Source organism: Ambystoma mexicanum, chromosome 13, assembly GCF_040938575.1.
Source record: "Ambystoma mexicanum isolate Mex_15411 chromosome 13, UKY_AmexF1_1, whole genome shotgun sequence".
Lineage (NCBI taxonomy): Eukaryota > Metazoa > Chordata > Amphibia > Caudata > Ambystomatidae > Ambystoma > Ambystoma mexicanum.
Genome location: NC_090938.1, coordinates 775,006,582 through 775,031,882, shown reverse-complemented (window position 1 = coordinate 775,031,882; position 25,301 = coordinate 775,006,582). Strand labels below are relative to the sequence as shown.

Genomic DNA, 25,301 nt, shown 5'->3' with positions numbered 1-25,301 from the left:
TGGATGTTCAGGAGAGCAGTTTCCGTGCTTCTGGCAGCTCTGAAGCCAGACTGATGGTCATGAAAGTTTCCTACAGATTCGGCATGGAGATTAAGCTGGGAGATGGCAAGTTTCTCCAGGAGCTTGCCCAGGAAAGGAGTGATAGAGATAGGGCGAGAGTTAGCTGGGCAGGACGGGTCGGAAGAGGGTTTCTTAAGAAGGGGATGCACAAGGGAGTGCTTGAGAGGGGATGGGAAGACTCCAGAGGCGAAGGAGTGATTGCAGAAGTCAGCAAGGGCAGGAGCCAAGGAGCCGATGTGGTCCTTAATAGTTTTGGAGGAGCAGGGGTGGACCTGTGTTGACGAGACTTTCATAGATCGGACTTGTCTCGAAACCTCATCAGCAGAAAAAAGGGGAAAGGCAGAGAAGGAGAGAGGAGGGGTGGCTGCAGAAGGGCCAGAGGACGGGCAGGGAATAGAGGGGGGAGGTGATAGGAGGAGAGTGAGGACAGGATGTCCTGAGTTTTTGAAATGAAGTGAGAGGCCAATGCCGTACAGAGGGCCTGGGAGGGGACAGGAGAGGTAGAGACTGCAGCAGGGTTGGCCAGCTCCTTGCAGATTTTAAAGAGTTCAGCCGAATTGGATAAGGGCTCTCTTCTTGGTGAGAACGGAGAGCCGGTATTGCCTTTGGAGCAGGCGACAGGCCAGTTTGTCAAAGGATGAACATGAAGCACGCCATTTCCTCTCTGCCACCCTGCACATGCGTTTAAGGGTGATGAGATCTGAGTCATACCAGGAGTTACATTTTGCTTTGGGCTTCAGGCGGATTCTCATGACAGGGGCAAGGATATCAAGAGTATCAGATATAGCAGAGTAGAGAGTGGAGAGGGCTGTGTCAGGGTGGGAGTCAGCTGAGGGGGGAAGAGGGGGCGAGAAGGTGGCAGAGAAAGCCTCAACTGACACACGCTTCATGGGTCGGATGACCGAGAAGGAAGATGGCAGTGATGAGGGTGGCTTTGCCTGTGGGGTAGGGAGGGTAAGGTGGGAGGAGAGGAGAAAGTGATCACTCCAGGAGAGAGGAGTGGAGAGAGGGACAGAGAGGGGAAGGTCAGAAGAGATAAGGGCATCAAGAGTGTGCCCAGCAGAATGGGTCGGCCCAGACGGGAGAATAGAGAGTGAGAGAGAGTCGCAGAGGTCGCGAAAGAGTCCAGAGGGGGACAGGATGCATCCAGGTGGATGTTGAAGTCTCCAAGAAAGAGGAGTTGAGTGGTTGAGGACAGGAGTGAGGAGGAGAGGTCAGCCCACTCGGAGAGGAAGGAGGAAATTTGACCAGGTGGCCGATAGATAGTAGCCACGGTAAGGGAGTGGCTAGGAGAGAGAGAGAGTCGGCAGGTTGGCCCTGGGCACGGAGAGGATCTTGTAGCCGTCAGGTAGGAGTGTGTCAAAGCTGGTGACAGAGCTGGCCGTGAGCCATGTCTCAGTGAGACCGAGTACGTCAAGGTCCAGTTCCTCAAGAAGGCGGCAGATATCAGAGGAATGTTTGACGGCAGAGCGAGAGTTAAGAGTGGCAATGTGGAGAAGGTTGCCATCTTTGAAGGACTTCAGGGGAGGGGTACAGATCAGAGGTACGCCCTGCGGAGGAGAAGAAGGAGCACGGGAGGGGGCAGGGAGGGAGGGTAGAGGCAAGGTAGCCGAGGACAGAGGAAGGGGGACAGCAGGAGAGGAAAGGAAGTTGATGAGGCATAGGAAGCGTCTATGAAAGAGATGAAGGTTGCCTGAGGGCCTTGGACCAAGACAGTCCCATTAGCGCAGACATTAATGATGGCCTTAGAGGAGTGGAAGGGGGCCAAGAGGACATCCCAGCGGGTGCCACCATTAATGGGAGAAGAGGAGAAAGGAGAGAGCACAGAGACCATATGAAGGGTCCATAGGTCAGGTGAAGGCACGAAAAAGAGGATGTCAGTCAGAGTTTCCTTAGAGGAGGCACTGGTGTAGGTGTCAGCGATAGGGAGGCCTGGGTTGGAGACCAGGATGTCCTTTTTACACTTTTTCCTACCAGATTTAGTGAGAAGAGTAGGATAGTCAATGGAGAAACAGTTAGAAAAGATAGGTGAGATAGAGTGACAAACCATGAATCTTTTGTCTGAGTCACCAAAGCCATCAAGTATGATACATGACATATAAAACACACGTGTCTAGGAATGCATGTGACTTCATAGCAGATATGTGTTAAAACAAGTGAAAATGCACATTAGAAATTAACTTTCCGAGCTTTAATTTTTGCAAATGTGGAAACAAGGTTCTTGATATCAATGTGTTGAGCAATGTCATGCTCTATTGACAAGGTTGCTAGGCCAACAAGTCTTTCTTGCATCATAGAAGATCGAATATAACTTTTGATCAACTTTAGCTTTGAAAAGCTTCTTTCGCCACTTGTCACTGAAACAGGCAGGGTTAAGAGAATCTGGAGAGTGATCCATGTGTTGGGCATACTGTTTGACATATTATTGTTGCATACAAATTTCAGTACATCTTGTGGGGATGACATATTTGGAACTCTTCTTGCAATTACTTTCAATTCATTGCACAAATCTGATGCATTAATGTCCTTCAAATCCCCATGTTGTAAAGCTTTCTCTAGCTTCAAGCAGTGGTCAAACATTTGATGTGCTGCCTCAGTATTCAAACTGTGTATGTTATAAAGGAAGCCAAACACAGAACTAATTTGATGCATTTGAGTAAATCTCTCTTCTACAGATTGAAGGGCTGAGTCAACAATTGCAAAAAAGAAGTTAACTTTGAAATTTTCCTTGGGGTTTTCAATAGGCTCATCATCTGCTTCATATGTGAACTGCTTCTTCTTTCTTCGAACACGTACAGAATGATCAAGTTCAAAGCACGCAGGAATTTCCAACTCTTCTGCCAGTTTACGTGCTTCAATAAGTACTTTCTCAAACCCTTCATCACTCTTGCACCCACCAAGAAACGTATTGGTTTCTTCCAGTTGTTTTATAGCATCACAAACATCAAGTGTTTTTGTCTGAAGTTGTTTGCTTGTCACATTTATCTCAAAGAGAATGTTATGCCACACAACAAGGGAAACTACAAACCTGAAGCTAGAAATACCCTTTGCAAGACCTTGGGCATCTATGCGAGAGATATTACCAGATGATCCTGTTTGCGTAGTGTCATTTGATATCTCAACTAGTGCATCATACACATCACGCAGCTGATATCGGAGAGGATTCAACTTTCCCATCTTCTGTCACTCAGTGGTTTCAATGTAAGATGTTTAACGTGGCGCTTTAGAACTTCCCAACGGCGTGTTGAACCAGAGAAATAAACATAAATACGTTGTACCATGTTAAAGAAAGCAGTTGCCTCCAAGCAACACTTAGCTGCATCATTAACAACCACATGTAAAGAATGTGCACTGCAAGGAACATACACAGCACGGGGATTTACATCCACAATTCTTCGTTGTACACCATTTTCTTTCCCATATTACTTCCATTATCATAGCCTTGGCCACGCAGGTTTTCAATGGGCATGGACATTTCTTGTAATTGGTGGAGAATAGTGTCTGTCATACTAGCTCCAGTTGTCTCTTTTCGTGGCACAAATCCTAAGAAAGGTTCTTTTATGCACACAGGCTCACAATGATCGGAATCCAACACTGACATGGTGGTCACATAGCGAACTATCATTGTCATTTGTTCAACATGGCTGACATCTGGTGTGCAATCTAGAATGATTGAAAAGTACTTGGCAGCTCGAACTGAGGCCAGGATTTCCTCTTTAATAGTTGTGGCTAAAAGCTGAATCAGTTCATTTTGTATATCTTTCCCCAGGTAGTGAATGTGTGTCTTTTTTTCTGTTATTTTACAAAGATGCTCACCCATCAGTGGGTCCAACAAAGCTAGATATTCAATACATTTCAGGAAGTTTCCATTACCAAATGTATGCAGTTTTTCATGCGTTCCACGAAAGGCCAGATTTTGCATACCGGGAACTCTTACTAAAGCAATCAGTTGTTCTAAGATTTGCTGCCAATACTTCTCTTCTTGCTTAATGAGGCGCACATTTTCTTCATCAATTGTTTTATTCTTTTTCATTCGCAGTGCCAGTTCCTGCCACTTTTGAATATTTTCTAAATGCTCCTTGCCTTCTTCATGTGCTGCTAGAATTGCAGACATGTTTATCCAGTCCCTTGACCCTTTATTAGCAAGAGGTTGAGGCATTGGCTGGATTACTGCAAAACAGCTTACAACAGAAGCAAAACACAGTGTCCATTGATATGGAATACTGTAGCCACTGACGGTGCACAGCATCTCCGTTGGGAAGCCTACGTTTGTAAAAGTTTGAGGAAAACTTTCTTTTGTTTCTATCTCTAGGGAAAAGAAACTGCATAACCTGTTCTGGCCCATGTTCTACCAGGATTTGTCGGACATGATCACTGATTTTGGAGGGAACATTGTCCCAGGTAGTAGGATCACTATAGCTCACGCTGATGGAGGCATCAGCACTTTCACATCTTCTCAAATCTTGAACCTGCAATTCTTCATTCGGTTCATTCATTTTCTAGATTGAGAGTTTGCACTTCCAATTCTGCTTCCAATTGTGAGGCAGGAGCTATATCTGCCATCTCCACTTCAGTTTCAGGAGGATCCTTTGAACGATCTTCATCTTGATCTTGCAGTGGATTGCCTCGAAAATACTTAAGAAAATACTCTTCCTGTTTTGCTTTGGCTTTTTCCCTTTTTCTTCTGAGTTTACTATACTGTGAACCAGACAATGTCTTTCTATTTGCCATGATGCAGACAAGCTGAAAGAAAAGAAACCCAATGGATTACTCAAGCTAAATAAAAGATAACAATCCAGTGTTCTGCCCGGGTTTCCAAGAGAACATAAACACATAGCCATTGCTTCCTGTGGCAGGACATTTATCAAATGTATACACTGCAGAGAGCCCTATCTTCTCATATCTGCACTCATTAGCATTGCTACAAAGCAGCCTTTCCTACTCCTCCCAAAGTTAGCCCCATACCCCACTTCCTGCAGAAACACCAGTATTTCCATTCATTTCGGGCACGCTTTTAAATCTATAATTTTAAGAAATATCTGCCTGTGCCATGTCATCAAGCAACTGGGAAGGAGCAAAGACTCAGACTTGGAGAATGACAGAGACATTTCTGTTGCTTAGAGGCACTTTGCTTACACCCAAAGGCTACATGTTTAATCATTTGGATGGGACCATACCCCAGGGAAGAATACTGGCCTTTTGGAAAAGCTACGCTGGCCATTAAGCTTACAGGATTTTCTGCCTTTTTATTATTTTTGCCCATAAGTGTAACAATACCCGAAATAAAGATTATGATACCTGTACATGTGGTTGACTGGAGTTTTCAATTGATCTCTGTCCACTTTGTGACAGTCTACAATCATCAACAAAAAAGCACCCATCAGCAATACTCCTGGTGACCACATTTCAGTGCAACACCCTCACATCAGCCCTGTGAGAATAACTGCATATGACAATAAGAAACAGATTCCACTCTGAGGCAAGTTCATGTCAACGATCATGTATCATATGACCACATCTCTGTGAGGGTGCTTGTGCCAAGCTGCAGAGGGGTTGGGCGGAGAAACAGTGGCAGGCTCCCTGATTGCACAATATGGCCAGTGGATATGAACATCTGGATAGCTCTTTAGTCATGTAATTGCGTGCGTGTCATGATGCCTACCCCTGGGCATCAGGACCGAGGCCCTCAGCTCCGGGAGCAGGCATCCAGACATTTGTTTAAACCTCAGCAGCCCCGGCTAGGGGCTGTCTGGGTTCAGTCCTGGCACCTTAGGCGCCAGGCTCATCATAGAAATCAGTCCTGGCGCCATAGGCGCCAGGCTCATAGACTTTACTTACCTGATGCAGACCATGCTGCAAAAGAATCCAAGCCTACATGAGGCCTGGATGGGACTATTTTGTTACAGGGACTATTTTTTACTCGGGTGTGGTCCTGGGGAACTTCTTTCCTGGAACTACTTTGGAGACTATTTAAACCACACCCGAACAGCAGCACATGCTTCGCGTTATTCTGCATCCAGCAGCGTGACGCTCACCGTGCCTGCAGCCAGCATCCAGTCTTCTGCCACGCCCACGTGCCTGCAGCCAGCATCCAGTCTTCTGCCACGCTCGCCTCGAATCCGGAGCTCCTAGAATAAAGAAGTAGAAAAGGACAAGGTTAGAAAACGAACTTATTTCAAATTCCTCACCTAATTCCGGAACCATTTCATCTCCGGACCTGGAAAGTGCATCAGTCCTGCACGCGTCGCTTCGCCAGCTCCAGCACGGTGCCATACTCACCAGTTCTCACAGCATCTTTCGATCCGGCACTGTCTCCATCATTTCTTCGCCGTAATCTGGCACCTAGGGGACACAAGAAAAAACAAGGGGAGCCAAGGGAATCAACAAATACAACCTCTTACCACCATAGACTTACCTGATTTACCACCGGCGGTATTATTCCATAACTCTCCACATTTTCATATGCCACATCTGTAAAGAGGGAGAAAAACAACACGTTAACGCATGCAATAGTTACCGGACAGCGTTGGGTAACACAGACTCTTACCTGAACGCCAGCAGCAGCTATGAGACCTTCTTCTCACGAACTCAGTTGCAACTTAAGGAAGGAAGGGGACAAGAGTGAACATCGGGCACATTGAACTCTTTGAACTTGATACTTACCAATCCCGCCAGAGACTTCAGAGTCAATACTTACCGGAACTCTCCCAACGCCTTCAAACCAGTGAAGTAACTGGTATCTACGCGCCCCTGCAAGACACGCAGGATGGAGAGCTCATCTTTTACAAACATAAGGTGGGGTTACTAAGGGAATATCGGAGGTGATTAGTGGCGGAGAGCGAGAACAGTTGGGAGGCCATCACTAAAACCCACAGGTGGCTAATCCCTGTCTCCACTTGCAGGAAAATACTTCTTTGGGTCCAGCAGACAAGACCAGGCGGGCCAGTCCAGACAGTCATCTCTGCACTACGCATCACGTTGAAGGAGACCGCAGCTGTCCAGATCTGATCGACACCCCTGTGGGGTCCAGGTGAGCGTAACAGAACGCAAAGCCTCTCTACAAATACCCACCCGGGTCTTATGGAAATCTCGGAAACCGACCAACTGGCCCAATTATTGGGGGAACTTAGGGTGGAAGTACATGCCGCTCGCCAAGAGACTAATGCCCTGAGGAGAGAACTGATTGTCTCAAAGGAGCGCACGGATGATCTGGCTAGGCAACTACTGCAAAACCAAGCTGGGCAAACGCCCCTACCTGGATATGGGGGAAACCCAACCCCCGTTTCATCAAGCAATCCTGTGCAAGTGGTTTCACCAGGAAATATTCCGTTAGCTCCACCCGAACGCTTTGCTGGGGACCCCAAAAGGTTCGATGTGTTTATGAACCAATGCCGCTTGCACTTTTTATGCAGACCGGGAGCCTTTCCAAATGACCAAGCCAAAGTAGCATTTGTATTGTTATATCTTAGTGGCAGCGCAGCGGATTGGTCCATTCCATTAGTCAACCAGGATGATCCTCTTCTCCGGGATTTTCAGGGTTTTCAAAGGAGCATGGAAAAACTATTCGCCAGACACTTACAGGGTCAAGCCCTGGACAACGAACTTTTATCCTTACGACAAGGTAACCAGGATCTGCTAACCTATATTGCAACCTTCAATAGGTTGGTGGTGGAAACCGGGTGGCCGGAGGAAAAACGAATTACATTGTTTCATCGTGGGCTTCGGGGAGAACTCAAAGATGTCTTGGCTCAAGTTGTGAACCCACCTCAGGATTGCACAGAATTTATAGACTTAGTGGTCCAGCTAGACCACCGACTTCAGAACCGAAAGACTGGTCGAGCTAAGTTCGAGAACCGGGTATTGGTTAAACCCAACGTTGCCCCCAAAGGAACAGATGCATCTGAACCTATGCAGATCGGGGGGGTTAAAGGACCCTTAACTCAAAAGGAAAGAGAAAGAAGACGACAGATGCAGTTGTGTCTGTACTGTGGAACCTCAGGACATTTTCTACAGGATTGCCCTACAAAACCACCCAAGAAGGTGGTAGGAGTTGCTGATAAAAGCCACATAGAGCCTGATTCGGGAAACGACCACACCCGACAAGCGTAGAGGTCCGCTTGCCGAGCCTAAAGAAGGACACTCAGACCTCGCATGTGATCATCCCAATGGTCCTACTTGATCCCAGGCAGCCATCACGTATGCACGCAGTAAGGGCATAGATAGATAGCGGGGCCATAGGAAACTATATGGACCACGAATTGGTGTCAAGGATGAATCTACCTCTTTGCAAAAAGACCACTTTGGATGTCGTCACCACAGTTGATGGAACTGAGATTGCCTCGGGGCCTGTAACTCGTTCCACTACAAAGATGACACTGTTGAGTCAAGATGGGCATCGAGAGACTATTGTGTTTGATCTAATCAAAGCCCCACAGTTCCAGATAATACTGGGGATGCCATGGTTGGAAACACATAATCCTTGTATAGATTGGCGAGAGCAGAGAATAACCTTCCCGGATTGTGCACACACCTGTTACCCGGAGAAAACTTTGAACAAAGGCCTGGCTACAGTCGTTAACCCAATCGTGCAGTTACCTCAGGAATACCAAGAATTTCAGGATGTTTTTCAAAAAGAACAGGCCAATACATTACCTCCTCACAGATCATACGATTGTCAAATCGACCTCCTACCCGGTGCACAACCCCCATGCAGTAGAATCTACGCCCTCACGGAACCTGAAAATCGTCACCTACGGCAATACTTGGACCAATACCTTGCTAATGGCTTTATTCGTCCTTCCAAGTCTCCTGCATCCTCAGCTTTATTCTTCGTGCCAAAAAAGGAAGGTGACCTTAGAACGTGCATAGATTACCGCGCATTAAATCAGATTACGGTTAAAAACCGATACCCATTGCCTCCGATCGCCAAATTACTAGACCAAGTAAAGGATGCTTGTATCTACACTAAGTTAGATCTCCGAGGGGCATATCATCTGGTACGTGTCAAGAAAGGCGACAAATGGAAGACTGCCTTTCGCACCAAGTACGGATTATTCGAATATCAGGTGATGCCCTTCGGGTTGTGCAATGCACCAGCAGCCTTCCAGTATTTTATGAACGATGTCCTTTGTGAACTCATTGACGTCTGTGTCGTCGTATACATAGATGATATTCTAATGTACTCCTCCTCAGAATCAGACCATGTTAAGCACGTGCGTGCAGTCCTTGAGAAACTACGCCAGCACAAGTTATATGCAAAATTGGAAAAATGTGTTTTTCATACTACGGAAGTTGAATTTCTTGGATTTATACTGACTCCAAAGGAGTCCGAATGGACTCTAGAAAGGTGGACGCAATTCTCAAGTGGCCATCACCCAGTTCAGTCAAAGGGGTACAAAGCATGCTCGGATTTGCTAATTTCTACCGCAGATTCATTCCGGACTTCTCCCATGTTGTACACCCCATCACAGCACTTTTGTGAAAAAACAAACGCTTCTTGTGGACCGAAGAGGCTGAAAAGGCCTTCCAAGAGCTGAAAGCGAAATTCACATCAGCACCTGTCTTAAAGCATCCATGCCCTGAGCTTCCACACATAGTAGAAACTGATGCATCCAGTTTAGTCTTGGGAGCTGTCCTGTCCCAGAAGGATCCTGAAACCGGTCAACTTCACCCAGTAGCCTTTTGGTCCAGAAAGTTCTCAGCACCTGATTTAAACTATGCGGTTACCGATAAAGAGCTATTAGCCGTCAAATCCGCCTTTAAGGCTTGGCAGCACTATCTTCTTGGTGCCAGACATACTATTACCGTAATCACCGATCACCGGAACCTGCAGTATTAAAAAACAGCCAAAGCCCAATCATCGCGACAACTTCGATGGGCATTGTTCTTTGCCGAATTCGATTTCGTGATCACTTATCGACTAGGCTGCAAAAATGGCAAAGCAGATGCCTTATCCCGAATAGGGATGGGAGAAGCATATGCAAACCCGGAACCGGTGCCAATAATTCCCGAGCAAAGAATTCTTGGCATAACTACTCTCCAGACACTAGAAGATATTCATTCAAAAATTCAACAACTCTTCGATCCAGCAACCCTGCAGGACTGGGTAAAGAAAAGCCTGGACTACTCAGTCGTCAATAACCTACCTTACTATCAAGGATGACTATTTCTACCACACAAGGGAATACAAGAACTAGTCATCTCCAATTACCATTACACCCTGATGGAAGGGCACCCAGGTATCGCAAAAACTGAAGCGAAACTTAAGAGACAGTTCTGGTGGCCCACTTGGCGAAAAGATGTAAAGTCATTTGTGATGTCTTGTGGCATTTGCGCCCAAAACAAAAGCCAGAAGAAAAAACCTGCTGGCCTTTTACAACCTTTGGATATTCCACCTACACCATGGCACACCTTGTCTTTAGACTTTATTACAGATCTACCTCCATGTAATAGATTTAACACCATCCCAGTTATTGTGGATCTTTTTTCCAAGATGGCCCACTTTATTCCTTTAAAGGGGTTACCTTCTGCTTTGATTCTGGCCAAGGAGTTCCTCGAAAACATTGTTCGATTACACGGATTCCCTTCCGTATTGGTTTCTGACCGAGGTAGTCAATTTATCTCGCATTTTTGGAAGAAATGTTGTCAACTGGCACAAATCGACGTGAGGCTATCAACAACTCACCATCCCCAGACCGATGGTCAGACGGAAAGGACGAACCAGACCCTTGAACAGTACCTACGCTGCATGCTACACCAGACCGAAAGCAATTGGAAAGATATTTTATGGATTTCCGAGTACGCATACAATAACTCTGTACATTCAGGAACCGGACAAAGCCCTTTTTATACCATATATGGACATCACCCTCGAACCTCAGAACTTGATTCACCTCAGCACTTAGAAATGCCTGCAGTTAGTCATTTGCACTCTACTATTACACAAGCCTTTAAAGAGGCCACAGAACATTTGAAACAAGCAAAAGAGAAATACAAGAAAAATGCTGATCAACATAGAAGTGAAACTCCACAATACCAGATTGGGGATCAAGTTTGGCTGGCTACAAAACATACACCTCTGAAGGGAACTCAGACTTTTAATCCTAGATACTTGGGACCTTACACCATTAAGGCCATTATCAACCCGGTGGCCGTCAAATTGGAATTACCCTCTAATATGCGAATTCATCCTGTCTTTCATGTTTCACTTCTAAAACCAGTTCAACCAGGGACAAGATTAACCAAACCACCTGACCCCATCTTGATAGATGGAGAACCTGAATTTGAGGTAAAAAATATCCTGGACTCCAAGATGATTAAATCAAAACTTTTTTATTTGATCGATGGGAAGGGCTACGGACCACAAGAAAGATCATGGGAGCCTAGCGACCACGTTCATGCACCTCGGTTGGTGAAAAGATTCCATCGGAACTTCCCAGACACCCCAGTGCCAGGGGGAAGAACAACTTTAGGAGGGGCCTTGGGGGGAGTGCTGTCATGATGCCTACCCCCGGGCATCAGGACCAAGGCCCTCAGCTCCAGGAGCAGGCATCCAGACATTTGTTTAAACCTCAGCAGCCCCGGCTAGGGGCTGTCTGGGTTCAGTCCTGGCGCCTTAGGCGCCAGGCTCATCATAGAAATCAGTCCTGGCACCATAGGCACCAGGCTCATAGACTTTACTTACCTGATGCAGACCATGCTGCAAAAGAGTCCAAGCCTACATGAGGCCTGGATGGGACTATTTTGTTACAGGTACTATTTTTTACTCGGGTGTGGCTCTAGGGAACTTCTTATCTGGAACTACTTTGGAGACTATTTAAACCACACCCGAACAGCAGCACATGCTTCGCGTTATTCTGCATCTAGCAGCGTGACGCTCACCGTGCCTGCAGCCAGCATCCAGTCTTCTGCCACGCCCACCTCGAATCCGGAGCTCCTAGAATAAAGAAGAAGAAAAGGACAAGGTTAGAAAACGAACTTATTTCAAATTCCTCACCTAATTCCGGAACCATTTCATCTCCGGACCTGGAAAGTGCATCAGTCCTGCATGCGTCACTTCGCCAGCTCCAGCACGGCGCCATACTCACCAGTTCTCACAGCATCTTTCGAGCCGGCACTGTCTCCATCATTTCTTCGCCGTAATCTGGCACATAGGGGACACAAGAAAAAACAAGGTGAGCCAAGGGAATCAACAAATACAACCTCTTACCACCATAGACTTACCTGATTTACCACCGGCGGTATTATTCTCCATATCTTCATATGCCGCATCTGTAAAGAGGGAGAAAAACAACACGTTAACGCATGCAATAGTTACCGGACAGCGTTGGGTAACACAGACTCTTACCTGAACGCCAGCAGCAGCTACAAGACCTTCTTCTCACGAACTCAGTTGCAACTTAAGGAAGGAAGGGGACAAGAGTGAACATCGGGCACATGGAACTCTTTGAACTTGATACTTACCAATCCCGCCAGGGACTTCAGAGTCAATACTTACCGGAACTCTCCCAACGCCTTCAAACCAGTGAAGTAACTGGTATCTACGCGCCCCTGCAAGACACGCAGGATGGAGAGCTCATCTTTTACGAACATAAGGTGAGTTTACTAAGGGGATATCGGGGGTGATTAGTGGGGGAGAGCGAGAACAGTTGAGAGGCCATCACTAAAACCCACAGGTGGCTAATCCCTGTCTCCACTTGCAGGAAAATACTTCTTCGGGTCCAGCAGACAAGACTAGGCGGGCCAGTCCAGACAGTCATCTCAGCACTACGCATCACGTTGAAGGAGACCGCAGCTGTCGGGTCCGATCGACACCCCTGTGGGGTCCAGGTGAGCGTAACAGTGCGGGAAACACCATAGTCCACAACCCAGAGGGGCGAAGAGGAGCAGAAAAGAGGCAGGCTGAAAGGGAAAGGGACACGTGGGAAGAGGAAGAGCGGAATGGCGAGGATGGGAATCAACAGGATGGGGATGGCTGAGGAATCCACAGGAAAGTGGAAACAGGAGGGGAAGAGTAAGGCACAAAAAGAAGGTGTAAGAGCGAAGAGGTATGGTTAGAGTTTGAAGATCGGGAAGAGTAAAGAATCAGGGGAAAGGGATGGTATAAGAGTAAGGAGTCAAGCAAGCGTAGAAGAAGTAAGGCGAGGAGCAGAGGAGGGAGTAAGAGTAGTAAGACAGTAGAGGATGGAGCAGGAGTAAAGATTGGGAAGGGCACAGAGACACTTATGGCTTGAAGGAAGGGGGAAGAAGTGGAAAGAATCTGGAGAGTCAGAAGGAGTAGGGAGGCAGAGGATGCAGCATGAGGGAAGATTTAGAAGGGTGTCCATATACAATGAGAAAAAAAGGGAGCAGGATGAGCAGGGGGACAGGATGGCAGAAGAATGAGTAAGAGGAGAGGCAGCACAGCAGGATGGAAAGAATGGAAATGTGACGGTCACAAAAATTGTTATTTTCCATTCAGTGAGGAATTAATTGAATTTTATTAGAGCACCTCACCTGCCGACTATGTGTTAGTCACTCTCTCTGCAGCAAAGCAGGGCCGCTCTTGGAACAGCCTCCAGCCACAATAAATGATGTGTGCTCCACTGCACCCCTCTACTAGATAGAAAGATTCAGCCGTCAACTTCTGGTTTGATTAGACCAAATAAACAGGATTTGCCTCCACCAGTGAGTGACTTTATGCCCAGGAAAAACCCTATTCGGTGTCCTCTGGTCCAGCTAAAGATGTGTCGGGCCCATTTCAACAGAGCTGGAGTGTTAGATGAGAAAGGGTGTGGATGGAGGGAAGGAGAGAGCAATGATACAGGAATGAGGTAGTGTCGACTAACAATAAAAAACGCTTGACACCGACAAAATACACCCACACTCAAGCCTGACCTTGCTGTTTGTATTGGTGTACCACGCCTTTAGCGTCTTTACCTTACTCTATATTTAAGCAGTTTCTCTAAGCGCTGGTACTAGGGAGATGGCAGCAAACCCGATCCTTTAAATTCCAACTTTGGTATTTTGTACTTTTTCTTCTGCACTCCCCTCACTCTCTGGCCGGTCTCCCTTGACACTCCTCCTACCCTTACCTGCGAGGCTAAGAACCTTGGGGTCATCTTTGACTCCACACTTTCCTTCTCCGCACACATCTCCGACATCTCAAAAAAGTCAAACTTCCTACTGCACCTCCTCAGAGGTACTCTGCCTTTCCTCTCCCTCCCCCAGAAGCTCACTGTCTCCCAAGCTCTGGTTCTCTCTAGGCTGGACTACTGCAACAGCCTCTTTCTAAATCTACCGGCCTCTACTCTCCGCCCTTTTCAAATAATCTCAAACAGGACTGCGAGACTTGTCCTTGGCCTCAAGCCCTGGGATCGTATCCCTCCAGCCCTGAAATCCCTTCACTGGCTCCCAATGGATGCAAGGATTAAATGTAAAACCCTCTGCATTGGTCACAAGTCTTTCTGGGGCCTGGGTGCAAAATACCTTCAACTCTCCGTCTGTAAAATACCTCCCCTCTCGAGCCCTTCGCTCCTCTACTTCTAACTCCCTCAGGGTCAATCGTTTTTCAAAGAAACAAGCTGGGGGTAAATCTCTGTCTTCGGCTGGTGACTCCCTTTGGAACAGCCTCCCAGGCACCTTGAAACTTGAGGAGAACCATCTCCGGTTCCGGAAGCACCTCAAGACCTTCCTCTTTGCTTCTCTTCTGCCCTGCTGATCTCTTTTCTCTCTCGGCATCGTGCACCTGGCCACCCTCTGTCACTCGGGCCCAGGTACCTGCTCATCCTGCCACCCTCCTGCACTGCCTCCCGGCCAACCCATGCACTGCGCACTGTACCTGTACCCATACAGCCCCCCTCCCACTTTTTCTTCTGCACTTATCAGATATACCCTTGTTGACTAATCTAGCACTTGCCACTTGCTGGCTGCACTACCACTGCAGATTATTTATTATTTTCTCTCCTCTGTTCCGCACGTTCCACTTCTCCACCCCACCCCCTCCATGCACCTTCCCCCCTTTCCCTTTTTTTCAGGCACTTACGCATTCTCATTGTCACTGGGCCTAGTAAGATCGTTGTTTTGTTCTCCCCTGTTCCCCCCCCTTTGTCTGGTCGCGCTCTGAAACACTTGTGTATTAGCGAGATATAAATAAAATATAATTTCATTTCATTTTGCTGGCCACTGCCACAGCGATATAAACATAACGATGTAGAGTGGACTAGATTGCTGGGCAACAGGGTGCTATTTATAACTGTGGTTTGGTTTGGCAGGTTATCTCCAGTTGGAGTACTCGTACACCAGTCCGTTGAGAAACGGTCCGTAAATCAGGCCCTACGTGTGGTGCACTTCACTCGGGGAGAGACAGAACTATGTCGCAGATGGACATTACGCTCCGATGCAATTTAAGCGGCACTCACTTAAAAAGTGCACCTCACGGAGGTGCTTTAACTGAGACTAATTTGGCAAAAGAGACGTGGCAAACCGGTCGAATGTTCGGACCTTTTCGCAAGCATTTTGATCCATTTCTTTTAACAGAGCAGCGGTGTAAGGGGGCGCGGTGAGTTAGCCGTTCTGCGTAGGAGCTCATTAGGGGATTGTTTGGTTGTTTTGCGGTGTACATTCAGAGGACGTAGTGGGCAATGCAATTAGAAAAAACTATCTCTTTGATTGCATGTGCAACATCCAAGGATTATTTAGGCATTAACCTTGATTTGAATGGCTTAATCGTAGTGGAGAGATCACAATTTGGATGAGTTCAGCCCTATTATTTACTAAATACAAAACCTAAAGGTTAACACCCATTGCTCTCTGGCATTATCGCATTAGCGCCGTCCATTGTTGCCTGGCAGCCAGGAATATGAAAGCACTATGTTCTGCAGTGAGACTGGCTCCAGAAGCATTAGACCCCCTGCCCTTTGCTAGTGTCTGGTCCAGTAGGTTTAGCCATGCGCCTAATCCCCAGAAAGTGCAACGGCACGGTGTGTCGATATAGAATTGTGTGCCCTCTCTCTGGCTATCAACCTTGCTTTAATTCCCTTGGCAGAAAAGCGCTGCATGTGTCGCCCAGATGGCACCGCTCATGTTTTCAAATAACCAGGCTCCAAAAACACCTGCTTTGAATCATAAATTCTGCAAGTCCCTCCCACGAAATAGAGGCGCAGCTCTCAAGAGCTGCGTAAACTCGAGCGTGTGGCGCGGCGGCTCCCCCACAATATGCAAAAGGCAAGGCGACTCGGCTACATAGTAGATATTTCCGCTGAGGGCACCTGTGCGGGCACGCAACATAAGCCCATTGGGTAGCGCTTTCTGTAAACGCTTTGAAATGTCCTTTAATAACTAGTGCCTTCTTTAAAGTGGTGGGGTCACTCTACTCGCGTGATGCTTGACATTTAATTCGGATTGGTAAGTGTCACTGGGGGACTGAAGCAGGCATGCACATGGCATACGGCGACTTCGGGAGCAAGCGGCCGCTTTTTTATGCTTGTGCGAGAAACCGGAGCTTGATAAAGAGGGGTGCTTACTGCAGCCATGTATTACTTCCGGGACTATGGAAGATTAGAAACAGCTGTAGAAAAGATGTTGGTGTTAAGTACCAGGCATTTGCCAGGCACTGCTATTAGGTGCCCAGGAACTCGCGCAACGACGGGCAGTTAATACCACTATGGGAGTGCCTAGTAAGCGCCTTTGCCATGCCTGTACAAAAGCCAAACTGTTGGCCTTGCCAATGCTTGTTGTGCAAGTTCTGACACGGGGTGAGGCTCTAAAGGAGGGGACTTTTTAAACCGTGTTGAGCTGGCTGCTGGGGCTTCTGGTGGCAACATAGTCCGCCCAGGACCAAGGCCTGCTGAAAAAGCCTGTCTCGTGTGGGGGTTGGGGAAGCAGAGGGCTGAGCACCCTCTAAAAGCGGACGCCCCATGAAAAGCTCCCTGAACACGGATTAGGGGGGGGGGGGTGCGTGACCCCAAAGGTCTGCCGCAGCTCATCCTTTGGGCAAACAGTCCACGGAGCAAAGCAAATGGGGCTGTAGTGCTGGAGACCTCCTGAGACCGAGCCCCAACTAAAATCCCAGCATTCCGCTGCTGAGCCCGTGTCAGCACGGACAGCATCCCTAAGCCTGCTCCCCATGTGGCTCGCGTTTCCCAGCCACACCAGGGAACTGCCCCACAAAGGACATACGTTTAGAAAACGCAGCGAATTCACAAAACTAAGTGCATCGGGTGGAGAAGGCGGTGCCTTTGGCTAATGTAGCGCCTCGAGGCCCACCCCTGTCTCCAGCTTTACTCCGACTCTACTGACTCACCGTTTGAGAGCCACTGGCATCCCAGTGCAGTGAAAATAGGGAGTACAACCCACATGGTGTCCCGCCAGACTTATTCATGTAGCGCACAGCACTCGCTCACTGCCGTTTCTTGGCACTTTACAACCCAACAGCTCCTCATTTGATCACCGTGTAAGGATCCTGTCACTTTTGGGTACCTGTTAATCCACAGATCAGAAGTTGCTCAATTCAGGTGTAAGTTCCCCCCTGGTCCGATTTCCATATTAGCCGCCTGCTATTCAAAATGCTGCCTTTCCCGCTCTAAATGCAGCCCCAGCCCCAGAAAGCGAAGAGAAGTACAGAGCGAAGTAGAAGTCCAGCTAGTGGGGGCGGGGGCGGGGGGCGGTTGAAACCTCTGCTGCCGTTGGGGCATTGACCATGTATTCAAATTCATGTTTAATGCCGCACTGCAGAGGTCGGACACCGTGCCCTTCCCACGCCTAACGTCTCCTCTCCCCACAAACATCTCCCCACACCGCTGTCGCTTCAACAAAACGCAGATTATGAAATGGTCCTGGAGCAAGAGTGAGCCAACCTTTACACAATTAGAATGTATAGATGTCGGACCCTTTCGAGTCAAAAAGCATTAATGTCTGACACAGTACCAACCCACTGCATATGTATTTCCAGCAAATACGTGTACCTTGGGTGACAATATTATGGGTACCCTACTGTGCCGCCCCAGGATGTGTGGCCTGCTGGGCTGGCCTGGCAGCACACGCACAGCAGACGGCTGCTGTGGGCTTGCGGGCTGTGCCTGCTGCTAGTGCCGCTGCCAAAGCAGTTACCAATCTCAGGCTGCACACTGGATTCACTGACTCAATCAGTTCAGGGGGCAGCGGCACGTGCAGTGCTCTGGCGTGTTGGCATTCACTGCTAATGAGCAGGTGCTGAGGCGCCAGCGCTTGAGCGAGGCTGCCACGCCCATGTGTGACCCTTAACTGACCCAATCATTTCACGAGGGCCTGTTATTAGTGGTTTTGATATATTGAATATCTCTGGACTGTATCAATTATAGGCTTATTGGAGTTCATTTGAACACTGCAAGTGCAGTAGATCTATTCAGGAAAGGGTCATGGCGTTGTCTGTCTAGCATCTGTAGCCTCAGGGTGTCCTCTTTGAATGAGGGAAAGTTGTTCTTATTGCCATGAGGGGCATTTGGTTGGTTCTTAGGACGGATCTTAGAACCTACGGCCTTTTTTTGTTCATTACCCGGTGAACTGGGTTCTCTGCTGTGATGTTTGCTTGCAGAGATCTTATAGTTCGATTGTCTGGGATGCCCCAACCTTTTTTCTTCCAGGTTCCGCTGGTGAAAGGTATCCTGCGCTTCATTGATGCTTTCTGTGATCAACGAGTAATCACCACGCACCCGTTTGGGGAGTGCGGTTGTTTCCTCTGGTAAAGTTGTGAGAGAGTGCGTAGACAGATAGAAGAAACCACTCATCCGAGTGCACTGGGACCTCCAGAGCTGTGGAGGGGTTTAGGGCTGAGTTTGGGATATGAGTGGGAAACTGGGGGGCTGCTGAGTCTAATCTGCTCAGGATAGGCCTTTTTTGGATTGGGCTTTTTCTCCTTTGAGGAGAGTTGTTTTTGCCGTATTGGTGTGAAATTGCTTAGGAATCTTTTGGACTTGCTCGTTGCCGCGTTTGTTAGGGTAGTTTGGTTTTTTGTTTTCTTTTTGGTTGCACCTAATACTGATTTTGGCAACAAGCAATTTAGTCCTTTACTGCCCTTCTATTCCCTCATTTTTCTTATTCGAGTTTGTTTGGAATACTTCATAGACTGAAGGTGCAACCTCACCCTTCACAGTTGGTATCGTTTCCTTCTCAATTCTCGGTGCTTCATCTGAAGCTGGGTCTCGTACATCACCCAAGGCCGAGGCCTCCAGTGCAGATGTTATACCCACTGTGATTACCTTAGGTGGATCTTCCAAGCTTCTACTATGATGGGAAGGGCCAGCAAGCTGACACCGGGATGAGACAAGCGATCAGCACGTTGTAGTTCAGTCGCTACCCAGTCAACTTTGGAGTCCAATAGGCCAAGCATATGGCTTTGGGCCTCTACTTTTTTATCCAATACTTCAGAAATGTCTATAAGACTGTGAAGGCCTCTGGTAATAGCATTTAAGGCTGTTTCCCAGGCAACAAGGGGATGGGGTTGAAATCCAAGGGAGGGTCTCGCCGTGGGTTTATTAAACGGCATTTGCGGTGAGGCGGTGGTGTCAGTGAAGATTCTACTGACTCTGGGGACGGTATTGGGGACTGCGATGAAGTTGGGGGAGGGCTCCTTGATTTGGTTATAATGTGGGCCACTCATAGAGCCAGAGTCTTCTCAGATGATTGACGCATGGGCGAGTTTGGTAGAGCTGAGGCAGGCTTCTTCCAGGTTGGATCCGGTAATCGAGCAGGAGGAGCTATGGGGATCTGCGCTATTAAGCCTGTTCCTATCATATTCGTAGCCGCCTGAGCATATGAAATCGGGTGATGCGACAATCGCGCCGCAGGATAAGTCGCGGGCGGTTGCAGAGTTTTAGTCTCGGTGTCATTTGGATTCTCGAAGGAGTTGCAGGTATGCGCGCTGTCATTTGGGGCAACTAGAGATGACTGTGCGTCCGCCGGTAAGGCTTGCAGAAATTGCGAGGGCCTGCAATCTCCGTGATCCTCATTGTGAATACTGGGGGCATGCGCGGGGGCCGAGACCGCTGGTTTTTGGATCGAGATTGCCCAAAGCACTCGTTTGTCCATGCAGATGGATTTCAGGCGTTTTTTTAGCTCAGTTTTGATACAGAAAAAAGGGGTTGGGGGGGCAAAACAGCATTCTTTAGAAAACCCCCACAATCAGGCATTGCTGTTTTAAGCGTGTACCCGGCCATGGGAGAGAAAGCCAGGTTAGCACAAGGAGCGGGAGGCCGTCGAGGGCTGGCAGCTGCACAGCTAACAAGCTCACAGCACTCACGTGCACGCCACGTTACGCGCGCGCATGCGCGATGCACGCGACCCTCACTTTAAGAAGGTTCGAGGCGAGCGGGAGTGTGGCCTCACGCCGGAGCCTGCACTAATGGTGTGGCTTGAGTAGAGCGTTTGAATGAGTCCATCCAGGCGCACATCGTCCGCTGTTAAAGGTGAAGTGCTCTTTCTCCAGAGCAGAGTCAAAAAGTGTCAAAGCAGCACTTGTGGGAGAGTGAGCAGCGCCACGAAGCAGTCAGGCAGAGGGTGCTCACAGCACTCAGCGTGCACTCCACGTTGCGCATGATAAAGGAGTGCCCGAGTGCTGCACTCAACCCCGTAGTTCACAACCTTTCAACCTCTCGTCTCGATAATTCTGCAAATATGGAAAAAAAGCGGGACTATCATCAGTGCAAATAACTGGCAACATGATGAAGCTCCTGCAAAGCGCATGCACTGATGGGATGTATTTATTTTATTGGTTATTTATAAGGTGCACTAGACATCACACAAGGTGTTCCCAGATTGCCACGTGACCCTGTGTCATGCAGCGTCAATTGGTAATGATTGCAATTCAAAAAGATTAAAAACAAATACCTCCATTTACCACTCAACATAATATCCGTGTCACAGCTGTGATGGCAACTCTCTAACCACACGTGACTCAAGTTCACACCCAATTTCCTGGGTGGCAACGCCATTGAGATCTTTCAAAAAGCAGCGTCCTCCGACCTCCATGACCCGGAAGACGGATTCAGGAATCGTCTTTCCGGGCATAATCGGAAGAGGAATTAAATAATAACTTTAGAAGAACTCAACACCAGCTTCATTCATAGATCTATGATGAGAGTCTCGAGGACCCGGCGCTGCTTTACACGCGGGTTCTTATGTGCATGTCAGGCCCTACACGGATATTATTAGGCTCGAGCGCCCTCGCGTGCTAGAAGTCGGTATTTCATAAATCTTAATGATTATTTATGACACAGTGAGTGGAGGGACTTCACTATTTTCTTAGAAAGTATAGTGGAGTACTAGGGCTACTCACTGCAATTGCTCATATGGAAATAGGCTCACTACTTAGTAAGATGGATGGCCCTTCGGCGGATGGTTCCATCTCCTTGTGGCTCCTTTCTTCGGTTTCTCAGGTTGTGTCCCGCAGCATTGCCCTGATCATTTTTATGAAGAGAGCTAATTCATGTTTTGGTTTTCGTCTCTCACTCTCTCTCTCTCATACTAAAAAGTGTGGTTTTTTTTAGTGTTATGAAAAGGGAGAATGGGAGAACTCCACCCCCCCAATCTCATCCGGACCCTGGCCTAGGGGTTCACGACCAAAGCACCCCCCACGAGAGCAGTTCACCTACTTACCAGACGAGGCGATAAGAAACAAGCTATCATGGTTCAAGAACATGCCAAGACGAGGAGCATGCCCACCAGCACGACAGGTCCAGGCCGATGCCTGTAACATGGACCAGCTCAACTAAACCAACTACCACAAAGATGCACATCATTAGAGATGCCACGACGACATAGCCAACAAATGAACGACACACGTGCCACCATGCACACTGGTCACTCACACACCAATCTACACGAAGAACATACTCAGTGCTATGACATAAGGGACGGACACACTCACTGACATGCATCGTTGTTATTTTTCACATAGGCCTTTTATAGCCACGCAGAAACGCAAGACGCCTGAAGAGTTTGTGTACATGCTTGCTGACGCTTCAGCCACCACCTATCCCTATGCAAACCTAATGCTGCTCATGATACTATGCCACCCTACAAAATCTCCATACTATGGGTTATGCGCCGCCACGCAGGAACTAGGCCCAAGTAGGCCGCAAACAAGAGTCCCCAGGCAGGAGCCTCGCAAACGAAAATCCTCTCAAGACAGAAACCAAAGCGCTGAGCATGCAAAACGAGCCCCACCGTGATCTCACACCCAAGGCCATATTGCTACAAAAAGCGCACGCCGCACTCCACAGCCAAGGTTACGCCTGCCAATGCCAGGCCAACAGAACAGAAAAAACACAAATCTAATGCTCATAATTCTGCCTCAGCTACGGTCTCCTCACACGTGACCAAGCCGAACTGACACGATGCCAAGCGACAGGAGCCAGGATCCCACGTCTGGGACACAGGTCGCAACAACGAAGCGACAAGTTGGACACCTACAGCGATGGGAAAGAACCAGCTCACCAGCCACAAGCAGACATATCCATTGTTAGACGCAGACACATAGTTACACATTGTTGCTAGTACAGGTATCCCACGGGCTGGGAACGGCGATGATCCCAGGCTTGGGGGCTCGCGGGAGGACCAATCAAAATACAGGGGGCTCATCACTGACGCCATTACTCCTAGCCAATCACCTAAGGGCTCCTTGTAACAATTTTGTTGTAGCAAATGTTAGGGACAACCCAAGTGTACCACCTGACTCGTCCTCAACCACTAATATTTTTCTCTATAGCATAACCATACTAACACTACCACTCGGGGAGCCAACCCATAGTGTCGATAGGTTTTGTGACGTTTTCCCAGGTGACGCAGGTAGCGCGTCACACTGCTGTTAAAAGGGCCTGCGAGCCCCAAGAACGACAAATAATGCTGACCTGATGCATACAGTCTGAGCATATCCCTGCTGTTGTTACAATAAACAGCAGTTGTCACCTTGCTCTTGGGTGTGTGTGATACTCTTTTCGGAACGAGGGAGGAGTTGGGGCCTCCCCAGCCCCAGAGGTCCGCGAACGGCTCTGTCGGCCCCCGGGATAATTACCCCAACAAGTTGGAGGCACTGCTGAGATCTAATTAAGATCGAATCTAAATTTGCGATATTGCCCCAAGGCCTCTTGCAACGAGGCACCCCGGCAGCGAGGCCCCCTCTGCCGTTGCCCCCCTTTTGAGGACTACAGGACCATCGCGGAACTGCGAGGCGACCGGACAGCGCAATCTGGATATTGGCCATCGGGAGCCGGCTTGAAAAGTATCCCGCCCGCAGTTGGCGAGTGTCCAGACATGATCTAGACGAGGGGAGGTGGCGAGCTGCTTTGGAGGGTTGCACACGGCTGAGCGGCCCCGGATCACAAGTACTTGGTGAGTACAACACGCCCAACAAGCAATGTGATGTGTGGGAGAGGGAGGTATTGTAAATAGGTTGGTGGGTAATTGTACATTGTCGCCAAATTCGGCATATTGGTGGTGAACGGCACGTGAATTGTAGTTAGGATCGGAGCGGTGGCAGTGGTCCCTTCTTGTGTTTATAAGGTTATTGGATAGGGTAGTGACTCCCCACGTATCAGACGGAGTGCCGCGCTGGTTGGTCTGGAGGGCGATTACATGTACGGGGGTGTGGATTTCCTATGAATTGACGTTATAGATCAATTGAGTAGATGAGGTTTCCTGCTGAGTGAGCATTGTAGTTCAGTAAGTGGATGATGTTTCCCTGCAGGAGGTAGCTTTATTGTTTCCAAGTGCGGAAGATAATTGGCTGGTTAAGCTCCCCTGGAGAGGGGGCGTATCACACGCGAGGCGACGCAGCGGGTGCAGTCCAATTATAATGGATAATTGATGGTGGTTACTCCATTCCAGTCGAAATGGGAAGACAGCTGTGGGGTTACGAGGGGATAACAGTATCAGAATTACGCACGTTCAGTAGTTTGGAAATTGTACGTACTTGAGATTTCTTGTAAAAGTTGGTGACGTCACCCATAGGGCCTGCATAGGACACAACGACCATCTCACTTCTATCACGGGTGGTTGCGAACAGGTGGTAAGAGAAAAAGGTGGGGCAAAAAGAGTCAAGTGGCCGCGCACGGAGAACGGCGGCAGCACCCAGGAAGGGAGTGGCAAGTGGGAAGAGGTGGCTGTGCACGGAGAACGCCGGTCACACTCGACAACGAGAACCGAAAAAGGGGAGGGACAGGATTTCGTGGTAGCCCAAAGGCACGCCACACAGGGCACGTAGCCGCACGGGGCTTTGTGCACCTTGGCCGAAGGGGGCTGTAGCTCAAAAATAAAAGTGAGAAAAAATAAAAGATTGGTACTGTTGCACTTGCATTTCTTTTCAGCGGACAGTCGAAAGACCCCAATTTCGGGGCCAGGTAAAAGGGTTTGCGTAAAAGTAAAAGAAAGTTACACCATGGATACATATTATGGATCGGGGGCAGGTGCTTGGCTAAGGATGGGAGGAAGTACCCTAACCACACTCCTCCAACACATTTGCACGTCACTGTCACCACACAAGGAGAAACTTATTAAGTATAGTATTGCATGGACACAAGGAACAGATAATAAAATACGAAATCCTTGGCCGCCTAATGGCAGCTTTGACACGTACACTCAAAACTCACTTTTGACACACATACACAATACTTACAAAGGAAAGAAATTAGCTAGTAACATAGAAATGTTTAATTTATGGAAGATGTTCCAGGGAGCCAGAGCAGGGGCTATGGGCATGTTCGCGACACAAGAAGTAAAGGAAGAGAAGGGGACAAGGGAAGAGAAGGAGTTGAAAGAGGAGAGGATGGAAGGAGAGGGCAGAAGTACGCCAGGAAACAACCCACCCAGAGCTGGAACAAAGGAGAGCGGGACAGGAGGACAGCTCGCAGTACCTGAAGTTAGGGTAAAAACAGAAAAGGAAGAAGATGTACCCATAAATAGTGCAGTGAAGAAGGAGGAAGGGGGATTGTATCCGGTCACAGAACTAAGAGAAGCCGCGAGACAGCAACTAACAGCCGCTGTAGGGTATTCAAACCCGAAGTACAGCCCTCCACCATACACTACTACAGACAGTTTTCAGAGGGGGGGTGGGGGCGAAAGGCGCCGTCAGGGTAGGCGCAGAGCAGGTGGCAACAGAGACCGGAAAAAAGACAGTCAGGGACATCACCAACATAAGAGAAGATGAGCAGCTAAGGTGCTAGTAAAACTACAAGGACCACCGACAACGGAAGAGGAGGGAATAGTAACAAGAATGGCCAATGAAAAAGGGA

The 25,301-nt window shown here is 48.3% G+C and overlaps 1 protein-coding gene and 1 pseudogene across 1 annotated transcript; both read right to left on the bottom strand.

Annotated features, from left to right (window-relative positions):
- Window positions 1-2,094: 2,094 nt before the first annotated feature.
- On the bottom strand, window positions 2,095-4,174 carry LOC138520569 (zinc finger MYM-type protein 1-like). The gene is made up of 2 exons (XM_069632907.1): window positions 3,467-4,174; window positions 2,095-3,207 (listed from the first exon to the last, which is right to left on the bottom strand). Exons 1-2 carry the CDS (start codon window positions 4,172-4,174, stop codon window positions 2,230-2,232), a joined length of 1,686 nt encoding a protein of 561 aa, XP_069489008.1. The 3' UTR covers window positions 2,095-2,229.
- Window positions 4,175-4,548: 374 nt separating this feature from the next.
- Window positions 4,549-25,301, bottom strand: part of LOC138520568 (zinc finger MYM-type protein 1-like) — a 59,653-nt pseudogene continuing 38,900 nt past the window's right edge.

What these genes read in the sequence shown, in the direction of transcription:
- LOC138520569 (XM_069632907.1), bottom strand. Translation starts at nt 4,174, where the DNA reads ATGTCTGCAATTCTAGCAGCACATGAAGAAGGCAAGGAGCATTTAGAA. An exon ending in GTAATATGGGAAAGAAAATG is followed by an intron (nt 3,208 to 3,466) that starts GTGTACAACGAA and finishes CTCCGATATCAG; the next exon opens with CTGCGTGATGTGTATGATGC.